The sequence below is a fragment of the Diabrotica virgifera genome, chromosome 5 (assembly GCF_917563875.1).
Source record: "Diabrotica virgifera virgifera chromosome 5, PGI_DIABVI_V3a".
Lineage (NCBI taxonomy): Eukaryota > Metazoa > Arthropoda > Insecta > Coleoptera > Chrysomelidae > Diabrotica > Diabrotica virgifera.
In genome coordinates, this window is record NC_065447.1 from 43,395,349 (window position 1) to 43,409,514 (window position 14,166).

The 14,166-nt window shown below is 36.5% G+C and overlaps 1 protein-coding gene across 1 annotated transcript in view; it reads right to left on the reverse strand.

The window, feature by feature from the left end:
- Positions 1 to 5,234: 5,234 nt before the first annotated feature.
- The window catches only part of LOC114328390 (E3 ubiquitin-protein ligase UBR4), a 193,332-nt gene continuing 184,400 nt past the window's right edge, over positions 5,235 to 14,166 (reverse strand). Inside the window, exons 44-46 of the mRNA XM_050651407.1 lie at positions 11,843 to 12,167; positions 10,406 to 10,562; positions 5,235 to 5,487 (exon numbers count right to left, since the gene is read on the reverse strand). Coding sequence (XP_050507364.1) covers positions 5,423 to 5,487; positions 10,406 to 10,562; positions 11,843 to 12,167 — 547 coding nt within the window. The 3' untranslated portion in view covers positions 5,235 to 5,422. The remainder of the gene's footprint in view (positions 5,488 to 10,405; positions 10,563 to 11,842; positions 12,168 to 14,166) is intronic.

A 14,166-nucleotide genomic window follows, 5' to 3' on the forward strand; every position in this document is an offset into this window, starting at 1 on the left:
TCGGCTAGTCCACCCATAGGACCTTGACTTCTTATCAGTGCCAAAAAACTTGACTATGACTGTAATTATTTTACTGTTAGTAGTTAAAATATAATTTTATTAAAACTAGGTTAGATTAATAATGTATGGATCTTACTTTCAATATTCTTTTTAAATTTACACTGTAAATTTCTTAACTCACTTATTTACACTTTGCAAATAATTTGGTGATTTTTCTGCTCGCAAAGCTTCAGTATTTGAAGTTTTTTTGCGGAGCGGATTTAAATCGACCTCCACTGTCTCTTTACCAGGCTATTACATAATAATAATATTATTATTATATTATTATTATTATTATCCAGATTTAGCCATACGGCTCACACTCCCTCTAAGGGGAAAATTGACTCATCCCAGATACCTGCGGTATCAAAAGGATTGAGCTCTGGTGGGACTCTTTCCGTGTTATCGAGCCCTAGGTGACTTGGAATGCAGGTGTATCTCCCAAAAATTTTCGTACACTTCTGGCCGTCGCAAGTAGTACAGCTTTCTGCATAGTCTTATAAAGATGTTCATTGAGACCCAGCTTTTTTATGCTTTCGAGGAGGGTCTTCGGAATGACTCCAGTAGTAGATATAACAATAGGTATCGTCTGGGTACTTTGCATTCTCCACTGTCTCCGTATTTGAATTTCCAGATCTCTATACTTGGCGATCTTTTCAGTAAATTTACTACGTAGATTATTGTTGTTAGGTATCGCCACATCAATTAGTGTTGTTTGTCTTGTTAATTTATTAACTAGTACGAGATCTGGTCTATTATGTGCCACTGTTTGGTCTGTGAGCACACTGCGGTCCCAGTATAGCTTGTAGTTGCCATCCTCAAGCATACTCTCAGGAACGTATTGATAATATGGGAGATGGTCCGTTTGGAGAAGTCCCAACTTGTTAGCTATCTCTTGATGAAGGATTTTTCCCACTGCGTCATGCCGTTCCTTATATTCAGTTGCAGCAAATGCCTGGCAGCCCCCTGTAATATGTTGGATGGTTTCTTGGGCTTGACATCCATATCGGCATCTGTCGTTTTGAACCTGAGGGTCTTTGACGATATATTTCAGGTAATTTCTGGTTGGTATAACCTGATCCTGAATGGCCAGTAATGAACCCTCCGTTTCAGGGAACATCTTTCCTGATGTCAACCAATAGTTCGACGCTATATTGTCGACATAGTCTTGGCTAACTTCATTGGGATGTCGCCCGTGCAGAGGTTTACCCATCCAGGTGCGCAGTTTTTCATCCTTAGTAAGGTGGTTTATGCGCATTTCTGGTTCCCTCAGTTTGATCGGTGTTGTGTCATCTACTGCGCAAATTGCGCGGTGTAGAGTAGATGTCTCAGCCTGCATCTGAAAATAAGTTCTTAAATTAGCAATCTGTTTATCTAATTGCTCACCTATATCCATAAGTCCTCTTCCTCCTAAATACCGGGGTAATGTCGTTCGTTCTACTGCACTTTTAGGGTGGTGTTTTTGTGCCTTTGTGAGGTGTGTTCGTACTTTTCGCTGAAGATTTTCTATATCCGTTTTTGTCCACTTAACAATACCAAATGAATAGCTAAGCGCGGAACAAGCGTAGGTGTTCAGTGCCTTAAACAAATTTTTACTGTTAAGCTGTGAACGAAGCAGCTGTTTAACCCTTCTTATAAACTCAGTAGTTATCTCAGTCTTCATTTGCTTATGGTCAATTTTCCGCGCCTGCTTTACTCCAAGATATTTGTACATATCGTTATCGCCCATGGCCTCGATGTTCTGGCCATTTTGCATATCGAATCCACCGGGCTGTACCTTTCCTTTGACTATATTCAAAACACGGCACTTGTCTAGACCGAACTGCATACTAATATCATTAGAGAATGTTTCTACAGTTTTTAGCATCTCTTCTAGGTGTTCTCGAGTGGAAGCCATTAATTTCAAATCATCCATATACAACAGATGATTGAGCTTCGCTACTACAGTATTATTGCTTTTAATGCTAAAACCTGAGTCTGTGGAGTTTAATAGCTGGGAAAGGGGGTTCAAAGCTAAACAGAACCACAGTGGACTCAACGAGTCTCCTTGAAACAGGCCCCGGTTGATTGCGATATTTTCGGTTTCAATATTGTTTTCACCAGGTATTTGGAGGTGAATTTTAGTCTTCCAATCTCTCATTATATGCCTTAAAAAGGTCACTATGTTATCATCGACCTTGTATATTTTCAAAATATCTATTAGCCATTCATGCGGTACTGAATCAAAGGCCTTTTTATAGTCAATAAAAGCAGTAAAAAGATTCCTTTTTTTAGTGAATGCCTGGTTAGAAATGACTGAGTCGATGATAAGCTGTTCTTTGCAGCCCATGGAACCCTTAGCGCATCCTTTCTGTTGAGGCTCTATGATATTGTTTAGAGCACAGTGTTGGTAGATACGCCGGGTTACACAGGATGTGACCAATTTATACAAAGTTGGAAGGCAAGTAATTGGGCGGTACTTGGATGGATCTTGGGTGTTATTTTGATCCTTGGGTATTAAATAAGTAGTTCCCTGAGTTAGAAATGATGGTAATTCCTGCGGATTAGAAATAACATGATTAATTAATGTTGATAAGCACTCATGAATACTCCAAAACTTTTTAAGCCAGAAGTTCTGAACTCCGTCTGGTCCAGGAGATTTCCAGTTATGAAGCTCTTTGATGACATTTGAGACTTCTTCAGTCGTGAATGGTTCGTAGTTAGCAGCGACGTAGTGGTGACAGTTGTGCGTCGTATCTTCTATCCAGCCAGCATTGTTGTTAAAAGCAGCTGGTGTGGAAAGTTGATTTCCCCAAAACTCATGAATTTCTTCTTGGCTTGGGTAAGACTTGTCGACACTTTCTACGGTGGAATTGAGTTTTCGGTAAAACGCCTTCTCAGAGTTCTCAAAAAGTGCATTGTCACATTTTCGGTTGCTACTAACTTTATACCTTCTTAATCGTCCTGAATAGACGGAGAGTTTTTGTTTTAATGTATCCAGACACTGTTGGGCTGTGTTATTTTCTGGATCGTATCTCGAGTGTCTTGCAGTGCTCCGCATTATTTCTTCAGCTCTCTTAATGACTTTTCTACTTGTTACACCTCTTATATATTCTGTGACTTGACCAATATCCCTACGCAGTAATTCAATTTTTCCGAGAAGTCTTTTTTCCCATGGTGCAATTCTGTTACCAGTCCTTCCGTTATTAGTACCCCGTCGTGTTCTGATCTTAACGCCCATTACATTGGCAATTGCTGTTGCTGCACAGTAGATTAGCATATGCAGATATTCCAATGTGTGGGCTTCTACGATATAATTGGGTAGGACTTCGGTGTTCACAATTTGTAACAGCGCACCTAGTTTCTTACAAGAGTTTATTCGTGGTAGCGGTGGTCTGCTAAGTGGATTTGTTCCATTAAACTCTTGTACGGCACGAGCCATTTCGTTTTCTAGACTATCGCGCAACTCGTTGTTTTCCAGCTGTGTATTGTCAGGTTGAGTTTCTGGTATGGGAATCTCAGGAATCTGCTCCTCAAGGATTTCATTAGGGACTTGATCTAAAACTAGCTCTTGGTTATTAATCTCCCGTTCGACTTCGCTTTTGATGGCATCGCGTCTAGTCTCTGGGATAAGATTATTTCTTATGATTACCCGGTATTGATCTGATACTCTTTGCTCCGATACTTGAATATCTGGGTACTCCCTGCAAAATTCGGCATACAGCTGTTGTCTGTAGCCGATCGTTTCTTGACCGAGGTTTGTCACCTTATAATAGAAGCGCAAAATGCTTTCGTTGATGGACACAGTCCATTTCATGCGCTGCCTCGGTCGTCCCGCTTGAGTGAGCGCCGGCTGATGATCCAGCGCAGCACCTTCGGCGGGTGGAGCTCTTGTTGTTATTTGGCTCGCTTGTGGTTGTGGTTGGGCTGTAGCTGATTGTATGACAGGGGCCCGCCTCCTCAACACCCTGCCACCGACGTCCCGCATGCTGTCACGTCCAGCGCCGGCTCCAGACGTGCCCTGGCGATCCCCAGGCAGCGATCCTAAACACAAATTATTATTCTCCATTCTCATGGGTGTGCATTTTATACCTACTGCCAGGTGTCAGTTTTTGTTCCACGGCAAGTATTCCTGCTACTCTCTGGGTATTGGCGCTACGAATACCCAGAAAGCATCCCCCATTCGCAGGGGGCCGCGCCTGATAGAAGAACTGACAAAAAACTCCCACAGGTTATTATTATTATTATTATTATATTATTATTGTATTATTACATAATAATGTTCAGTTTTGTTTAAAAATGAGATTTCCAAAAGTTCACGCTTCAAAACTCGTAATAACTTAGAAATACAAATTTAAAGTCTTCTGCGGTATAAAATAGTTCAAACGACCCGTGACGTCACATAGTTTTATTATATAGTTATGATTATGGTTATAGTTAGGTATATTCTTCTTCTCCTTCTTTAGTTTATTGGCCTCCACCTACTTGGGTATTTGGCCAGCTCATCGTCGCGGAATAAGAGAAAAATATTTATATTCTAATGACATTTATTGTATGTCATTGTAATAATATATACCAGTTTGTTGACATTGGAGTTTGATACAGTTTTTGAAGGAAAGGAAAGAAGGTTTACTATCAACAATAAAACCATTTTGTAAAAGTACAAGTTTTCTATGAATAGTTCAAACGATCAAAAACACTTGTGACGTCACATAACTGTATTTTCTACTGACGTTTATAATGTCTAATTTAAAATTATATACAATTTTGTTTACTTTGTTGGTGCAAAATATAAACACATAACTGGATGACGTCACGACGCGTTTTGGGCTGGCTGGTATAATTTGAATTTTTAATCGTCTTTAGGGGCCAAACGAAAGACAAACACAACATTTTTATTTTTAATACATGTTTTAAATTATGTTCTATTGTGATTTATAACATTTTTTTGGAATTTAAAATTTTATGCAAGTTCCCTAAAGTAAAACAGGCATTGAGCCTATTTATAAAGTAGGAAGAAGAACATAGAGAAGCAACCTGTAACGTCACTAATTAATTTCGACGCCGAAACGGCTGACGTCAACTTGGCTCGACGCCGAAATGGCCCCACCGAGATGTCCCATCCTCTTTGTTAGGATTTCTATTTATCTTCTTCAGCAGCGAGAGCATAAACTTGGATTATATTTTTTTGCAGGTTTGACAAAAAAAGTCGTAAGTATAAATTAAAATTTAATTCAAATAATAATTAATCAATCGTAATTACAATAATTTAGTTTTTCTAAAACTCCAACAACAAGCAAATATATACTACATTTATTTAGATTACAACCTAGCAGCAAGCGATTAGTAAAAACAGTGTACAGCCTTTGTTTACATTTTAAAATTCGGAAACATTTTATACACATTAAGGTAATCCATTCAGCAGGTCACTTAAATACCTATCCGGCGTGGTTATAATGTCGAGTAAACCTGGAACAAAAAAAGAATTATTAGAAATTAGGAATCAATAAGATATATTTTATTATAGACCATCGAATTTCAATAGGCAGTTCGAGTACCATTTTATTCGTTATGTTTTTTTGTCTAGTGAAAGTGTCATGTCAGAAAAGAATAGAAAATTTAGAGTTGAACGAGGCTGCGTTTTCTAAAAATCTATTTTTTTTAAAGGAAAGTCAAAGTTTTTCAACCTAATAAAAATATTTTTAAAAGATATTTAATTGAAAAACTTATTGGACCATTTTCCTGGTGACACCTCCATGGCTTCTAAAAATTGCAAGCCAGATGGATGCTGCAGTGAAGACAAGAGGGAATTCTAAAAGTTGCAATTCACAACCCCGTCTACAGCTTGGTCAATTCCAATGGAAAATGGGCCTAGTTACTCTATAGGAGTAATACTAATAGAAAAATAAAAATGTATACCACTTTTATTGTTGCAATGCGAAGGCAAAACTGTCTTATTTTTCACTAAGTACAGAGAGCGCAAACCAACACGCTAAATCAACGATATTCGCCTCTTGTTGCGAGGCATTATCAGAGAGGCGTAGGTTTAGAAGCCATGGAGGTGTCACCAGGAAAATGGTCCAATAAGTTTTTCAATTAAATATCTTTTAAAAATATTTTTAAATATTTTTATTAGGTTGAAAAACTTTCGACTTTCATTTAGCAGATGTCGCTAGGCACCTACTCCATAACGTCAGTAACAGTGCGAGGACTAACTCTCGGAGATTCGTCACTTGGGGCAGAGAACAGTAAACCTACGCCTCTTGTAGTAACAATTGTTACTACATGCAAACCATTTCCTAAGATTCTTCAGCCATGAGCCATGAGTTACGTCTTCTTCCTACGGATCCTTTTCCCCGGATTTTTCTTGCATAATGACCTGGAGTATTAGATATTTATCTCCTCTCATCACATGTCTCTTATATCTCAGTTTTCTTCTCTTAATTGTTAGAAGTACTTCTCTTTCCTTATGCATACCTCTCATTACCTCTGCGTTGGTTATCCTATCTACCCATGAGATCTTCAGTACATCCACATCTCGAATGCCTCCAGTTTCCTCGCGTCAATTTTCTTCAGTGTCCATGCTTCCAACCTGTAGTATAATACAAACAGCACAGCATCTCAGCAGTCGTATTTTTCTATAGGTCTTCAATGTGATTCACACATGTAGGTCTTCATGTGATTCGGCTAAAAGAACTGTATCATCAGCGTATCTCAAGTTATATTGGAGTGTAAGTCAATAAATGTTTGAAATGAGATAATAAGATGTTTGTGAAAATAGTTGCAAAAAAATGAGAAGCCATTAAAAATAAATACACTGAGGTGCAAAATTAACCGAACCCTTAAAAATGGATTATTTTTTATGTCTCGAATTTCGTAAACCTGATGTCCGATTTAAGTGATTTTATAATATATTATAGCCTTATTCTTTAACAATATCGCTATAATAGTATTGTTGCTAAACAGTTAAATTTTTATTGTATACCGCCAATCAAACTATGTTTTTTCTCAAAGTTCGCATCACCCTGTGGAATATTCAAGCATTTATAAAATACTGAAATTAAAATCCGACTATAGCCACATGTTTTCCCAACATTTTGTTTGTTGATTCATTCGCTTACATTGGCCAAAAAAAAGTTAGGTACTTTAACAACTAGCCATGTTTTTCATCAATACAGGGTGTTTTTAAATAAGTATGGCAAACTTTAGGGGGTAATTCTGCATGAAAAAATAATGACAAATTGCTTTATAAACGGTATGTCCGCAAATGCTTCGTTTTCGAGATAGGGGATGTTGAAATTTTTCTTACAAACTGACGATTTATTTATTGCTTTAAAACAGTTTGAGATATGCAAATTAAATTTGGTGGGTTTTAACACGTAGTTATTGCACATTTTTTGACATACAATTAAGAATTTAATATTCAACATTGGCCCACGTACAGGTAATATGAACCTTCATATTACCCGTATGCGCGCCAATGGTGAAAATTAAATTCCTACTTGTATGTCAAAAATGTGCAATAACTACGTCTTAAAACCCACCAAATTTCATTTGCATATCTCAACCGGTTTTAAAGTAATAAATAAATGGTCAGTTTGTAAGAAAAATTTCAACACCCTCTATCTCCAAAACGAAGCATTTGCGGACATAGGTTTATAAAGCAAACTGTCATTATTTTTTCATGTAGTTGAAAGTTTGCCATACTTATTTGAAAACACCCTGTATTGATGAAAAACATAATGTTAAAAAACATGAGGCTATAGTTGGGTTTTATTTTGAGTATTTTATAGATGGTAGAATATTCCACATGGTGATGTGAATTTTGAGAAAAAAAACACAGCTTTATTGGTACACCCGGTATACAATGAAAATTAACTGTTTAGCAACAATATTATTACAGCGATATTGTTAAAGGATAAGGCAATACCATATTAAAAAATCACTTAAATCGGACAACAGGTTTAGGAAATTCTAGACATCAAAAATGACCCATTTTTAAGGTGTCCGGTTAATTTTGCACCCCAGTGTATATCCCCTTTATTGATCATAATATAAGTATGTTATTCATGAATAAAAATAAGGACCAGCTATTTTTCGTTGGTGTATTCTTTGGTGTTACATCTCATAAGTCATTTTTAGGGAGAACTTGACTTACACCGTTTGACTTCTGAAGCATCGATATGATCATACCATTAATTCTAATGCCTACGTTTTGTTCATCCATTGCCTTACTTAATATGTCTTCCGATTATATATTAAATATTATTGGTGAAAGTATACACCCTAGTCGAACACCTCTTTGTATTTCTATTTTTTCTGATGTTATGTCTTCTATTCTCACTAATGCTTTTTGGCCATCGTATAAGGCCGCCCCTACATTGGATCCGTTTTTCTCCGATCAGATCCGACGTCGGCCGACGTCGGATTAAAAAATAAACTCATGGTATTAAATCGCTGTACCTACATTGGATCCGTAAATCGGGCGATTGATAGGAGAAGCTACAGCAGAGTAGCAGAGAAGCAGTTCGACGTCGGTCGATATCGGATCGGATCGGAGAAAAACGGATTCTTAATCCGACGTCGTCGGATCGGAGAAATACGGATCCAATGTAGGTGTGGCCTTAGTTTGAATTAAGTCTTATGTATATCTGTGGGGTCTAATCTTCTTTTTCTAATGCTTCAATCAGTTGGTCATGTCTATCCCTACCAAAAGCCTTATTATAGTCTAAAAAACACACGTAAAGTTCTTGATTCATATCTAGACATCTTTGTGACAGGACGTTAAATGCGAATAGTGCCTCCCTTGTTCATAGGCCTTTACGAAATCCAAATTGTAAATCGCTGATGTCTATCTAGTTTTCTGAATATAATCACTTTTATATAGCAGGATTTTCAGTGCGTGACTCACCAAACTTATTATATCAAAGCAACTCTTGACATTATTCTTTTTGGAAGGGTTACCAGCCATTCATTTCATATTATTATGGTATAGAAATTATTAAACAGAAAAACTAAAACAATAATTTACAGAACAGTAATTAGACCTGTAGTGATTTATGGATGCGAGGCCTGAATAATGACAAAAAAAAAGGTAAAAACTCAAAACAAGTTTGCTAATTACACTAACGAAAAGTAAAGAAAAAATTGGTTGCATATTATTTGGTTCTATTGTTGTTATCGCCTAAATAGTCTAGTCGCAACATAGGGGGTCCCGTGGGCCCGCGGGGTAAAATAAGGTGTTTTTCAGGAATTATTAGAAGCCCTGTAAATAAATTTATAGTGTTAAGGTCTTCTCTGGTGTATTTTTGGTCGCTGAATCGAATGCGACTAGTCGCGATTACTCAAAATGTGTTCTTATTTTGTTAATAACAAAATAATTGTTTATTCGCAGAAAAGCTCGAAATGCGTTATCTACAGCAAGTTTGTAGTCTTTCTCATAGTATTTTTATACGCTAAATCGATTGTCACTAGTCGTGATAGGTTAAACCACGTTCCGACTTTGTTATTAATAAATTATTGCAAAAATAACGGTTTGTAGTACGTTTACTCACGGTTTTTGCTGTAAATTTAAAAAAATCACTTGGAATGACATGAAATTTGGCATGCACGTAGCTAAGATGTCAAACAAAACAAGTGATATTGTGCCGATGTGTGCTTTTACCTTGGGGGTGAGTTTCACCCCGTTTCGGAGGTGAAAAAAGAATCCTTTAAAATAAGTCCGGAATTGGATAAACTGATTAATTCTAAGCAACTTTTGTTCTATACAGTTTTCTCACTAAGTCAATACTTTTCGAGTTATTTGCGAGTAAATATGTTCATTTTTTCAACAAAAAAAAACCAAATAACTATCAAACATTTGGGGGACCCTCTATGTTGTGACTAGACTTATTCCGATGGGTGAGTTGCGGAATTTAATTGAAATAAATGTAATAAAAATAAATAAACAACTAACGGTAATAATATTCTATTTATTATGTGTAAACAAGCAGTGTGTTGTTGACCTAAATAATACCGACGCTCGAAGGGTGTGCCTTATGCAGACGCTGGTAGAAAACTGACCGGCTCGAAACGAACCCCCAACTGTTATGTTAAATGATCTGCGGTTTCTTAGATAAAAACAGAGACAGCCATAAATCGACAAGCTTTATGGATTTTAAGAATTTTTGACATTAGGAGGCTGGGACATCGTAATCAATTAAGAAATGTTTCTTTGAAAGCTTATACAATCTGTTCAACGTTTCGTTTAACATCTGCCCTGTATTTACATGTGAATTTTGTCATTTCGTTTTGCGAAAGGTTATTAAAAAATAAGAATTAAAGTTAGCAGAAAATAGTAATTACAGCGTAATGCTATAGACTAAAATGAGGTATATTAAATATTTACCTGCCACATCACAGAATTCTGAAAAGGAAGTACAAGGTAAAAATTCATCTGTATAATCAGCCAAGAGCTTTTCTGAAGATTTCATCAAAGCTTCATCATTGTGGCGAATGTAGTCTGCTAAGTTGGTTGACCATTGTTCGTCTGGACCTCCCACATTCTAAAAAAAAAAGAAAAACTTCTAAATAATATTCAACGAGAATAATGCCTAACTAATAACTAGAATAAATGAACATTTTTTCTAGAACCCCTATTCAAAATGCACTTTTCTGCCATAGACATATATTATCATAGACATAGTGTCATTCAGAGCGAAGTGACGACCCCATCTTTTTTCTTTGGCTTAGTGCTGTTTCACTCTTACGCATAGTAAAGCTGTGACAGTAGTCCTCCCCTTCCGTGCCTATACTCACACTTAACGTCATCTTAGTTTCTTGATACTATGTGCTAGAAAGAGATACCGCAAACCAGGCCAAGAGATCTTGTCGCCAAGAAGCGCGGAGGGTAGCTCACTCTATGTTAATATATACCTCTATGTTTACTGCACAGTTTTATGTTAAGAAATTTGACATTTTCTCACAGTATATGATATATGACATTCGTGTGCAGAAAAGTGACGTTTCTGTGCCGGAAAGTTCTTTTCTGCACAGTACCGTTACATTCCAGTAAAAATATAATTATAGCATGTTTCGATGAGATTGTTTTATTTGAGATATTAGATTTGATATTACTTTTCAAAAAAGAACCGATTTAATAAGAACTTTAATTTAATTAAACATTTAAATGAGATTTAAGATCTCATGTCCGAGAAATCTGGAAAATTCGCTAATTTAACACACTATTTTTGAACTTTAAATTTAGTATTCTACAAATGACTACCTCATTCTGAGTAACTTTATATCTTCTGTTTACATCTGTAAATGTAGACAAATATATAACCTGTAAGACAGTTATTATACATAATTATCGTATAGAAAATTAAATTATGACTGTTACAACTGTTGTATTTTACAATTTTATTCTTAATAAACATTTTATAATTATCAATTAACCAATAAGGATTTAGCAACCTCAGGAAGATACGTCGAATGAAGTAGGTATGGTGGAAATATGTGTCTGCATAAATATAACGTCAAATGTGACATTATTTTATAATAATTATTTAAAATAGTTTAAATTCAAACAAATTAAGGCAGTGCATTAATTTTTTAACTGATTTTTGTGTAATTTCGTATAGAACGGTTTCGATGGACTAGACAATTAGATTACGAGGACATTCCGGTAAAACGGGAAGTACCAAATAGATGAAAATATTTTCATGAAACAGTTAACTCTTCAAAAACCCTTTATTCCAATTTTTGTGACTGTTACCTTTAGTTCTCGAGATATTTTTAATTGGACCTTTATCTGCCTCACCCTGTATATTTTCTTTTAACTTACCTTGAAGAAATGGTTATAGATTCCATCGATAAGCCCAAAGAACAACAAGTACGGTTTATAGATATTATAATCTTTTACTGATTTGTCTGATACAGTTTTGACAGGTCCGGACGGTTGACAATGTCGCACTTGTGCCAAAACCATTAACCGTTTGAAGTGAGAAAGCCGATGTGCTTGCCACTGTTGTCTGGAGTGAAGTAAAATGGACATCGTTATCCAATATAGAGGACCTTCAGCATCATACGCTGTTTCTATCCATTTTTCTGCATTAGTAGCTTCGATGTACGACATAAGGTTGGCTTCTTCCCTTTTATTCACTCTTGTACTAAAATGAAGACAATTAGTTGAAATATTATACAAAATACACAATATTTATGTAACTATATGGACTACCGATAAAATACATTAACCTGATCAGATTATTCTACAGGGCATATGCGGGAAAAATGGTAGCAGATATAGCTATACAGAGCGGAGTTAAACAAGGATATGTACTATCTCCGACACTATTTTTATCTTAACCGATTGCATCATGAAGAAAGCAAGAGATAAAAAACAGATATTAGGTAGAACTTGGAGGACTATTGGAGGACTAGGAGTTCGCATACGATATTTATACAGAAGAATAAACGCATATGCAGAGGAAGATCGAATAGCTTGCAAAATACTCCAACGTAATGGGCCTTAAGATAAATACATGAAAAACGAAACTCATAAAAAACCACAGCCAAGAAACTAAAATTAAAATAAATGGAAGACAAATAGAGGAAGTAGAACAAAGTAAGTTATCAATTGAAGTAGAACACAAAACGACAATAAATATCGTTCCCATACCACCAGATTGACAACAGGTGGAATACTTTCTTTGGTTACACCTCCTGAGATTTTCAAAATTTATAAATCATACAGGATGCCGAGGAAATTAAGATGAGAGAATTTTAAGTAATTCACAACTCATCTGCTCAGCGTGGTAAAAGTTCCAACAAGAAAGATTCCTTAATACTCATTCTTCTTCTTCTTCTTCTTCTTTAAGTCCGTCTCCTATCGGAGGTTGGAAATCATCACAGCTATTCTTATTTTACTGGCGGCTGCCCTAAATAGGTCGATGGAACTGCAGCCGAACCATTCCCTCAGATTTCTTAACCAAGATATTCTGCGCCTACCGATACTTCTCTTACCCCTGATTTTACCCTGAATGATCAGTCTCAGCAGCGAGTATTTGTCACCTCTCATAACATGGCCAAAGTATTCAAGCTTTCTTCTTTTCACAGTAAGTACAACTTCACATCCTTTTCCGATCCGACGTAAAATTTCGGCATTCGTCACGTGGTCCACCCAAGATACACGTAGCATTCTACGGTAACACCACATCTCAAAAGCTTCAATGTTTTTAATGCTGCCCATCTTGATGGTCCATGACTCAACTCCGTATAATAAAGTGGAGAAGATATAACACCGCAGCATACGCACTCTCAGATCAAGATTTATGTCACGACTACAGAGAAATCTTTTCATCTTGTTAAATGCTGATCTAGCTATTTCTATTCTTGCTCTTATTTCTTTTGTTTGATCGCCTGTATGATCCAGACAAGCTCCAAGGTATTTATAGGAGGATACCCTTTCTATGACCGTGTTATTGACAACCAAATCATTCCTGGCGTGTGGATCTTTTGTTATTACCATCCATTTAGTTTTTTTGAGGTTTAATGTAAGTCCGTAGCTGTTGCAGTAGTGGTTAGTGCGTTCCATCAGTCGTTGCAGATCTGTAAGATTGTCTGCTAATATCACTGTGTCGTCAGCGTATCTCAAATTGTTGATTGTATTTCCGTTGATCACTACACCACAACCAACGTCCGACAGAGCTTCTTTAAATATGACTTCCCTATAAAAATTAAACAAAAGAGGAGACAGAATACACCCCTGTCTTACTCCTCTACATATTTTGATCTCCTCGGTCATTTCATCATCTACCTTGACTTGTGCTGTTTGATTCCAATACAAATTAGTTATTATTCTAATATCTTTTCCATCAATGTTCTTTTCGATTAGAAGTTGTCTCAGTCGGTCGTGTCGGACTCTATCGAAGGCCTTCTCAAAGTCTATAAAGCAGGCGTATACATCCTGATTGATATCCAAACACCGTTGAAATAGTACGCCCACACCAAAGAGCGCTTCCCTCGTACCAAGGCCGTTCCTGAAGCCCATTTGTGTTTCACTTATATCTTCTTCAAGTTTGCGGAAAATTCTATTATGAATGATTTTTAGAAAAACTTTAAGCATATGACTCATCAAGGCAATCGTTCTGTAATCCGAGCACTCTTTTA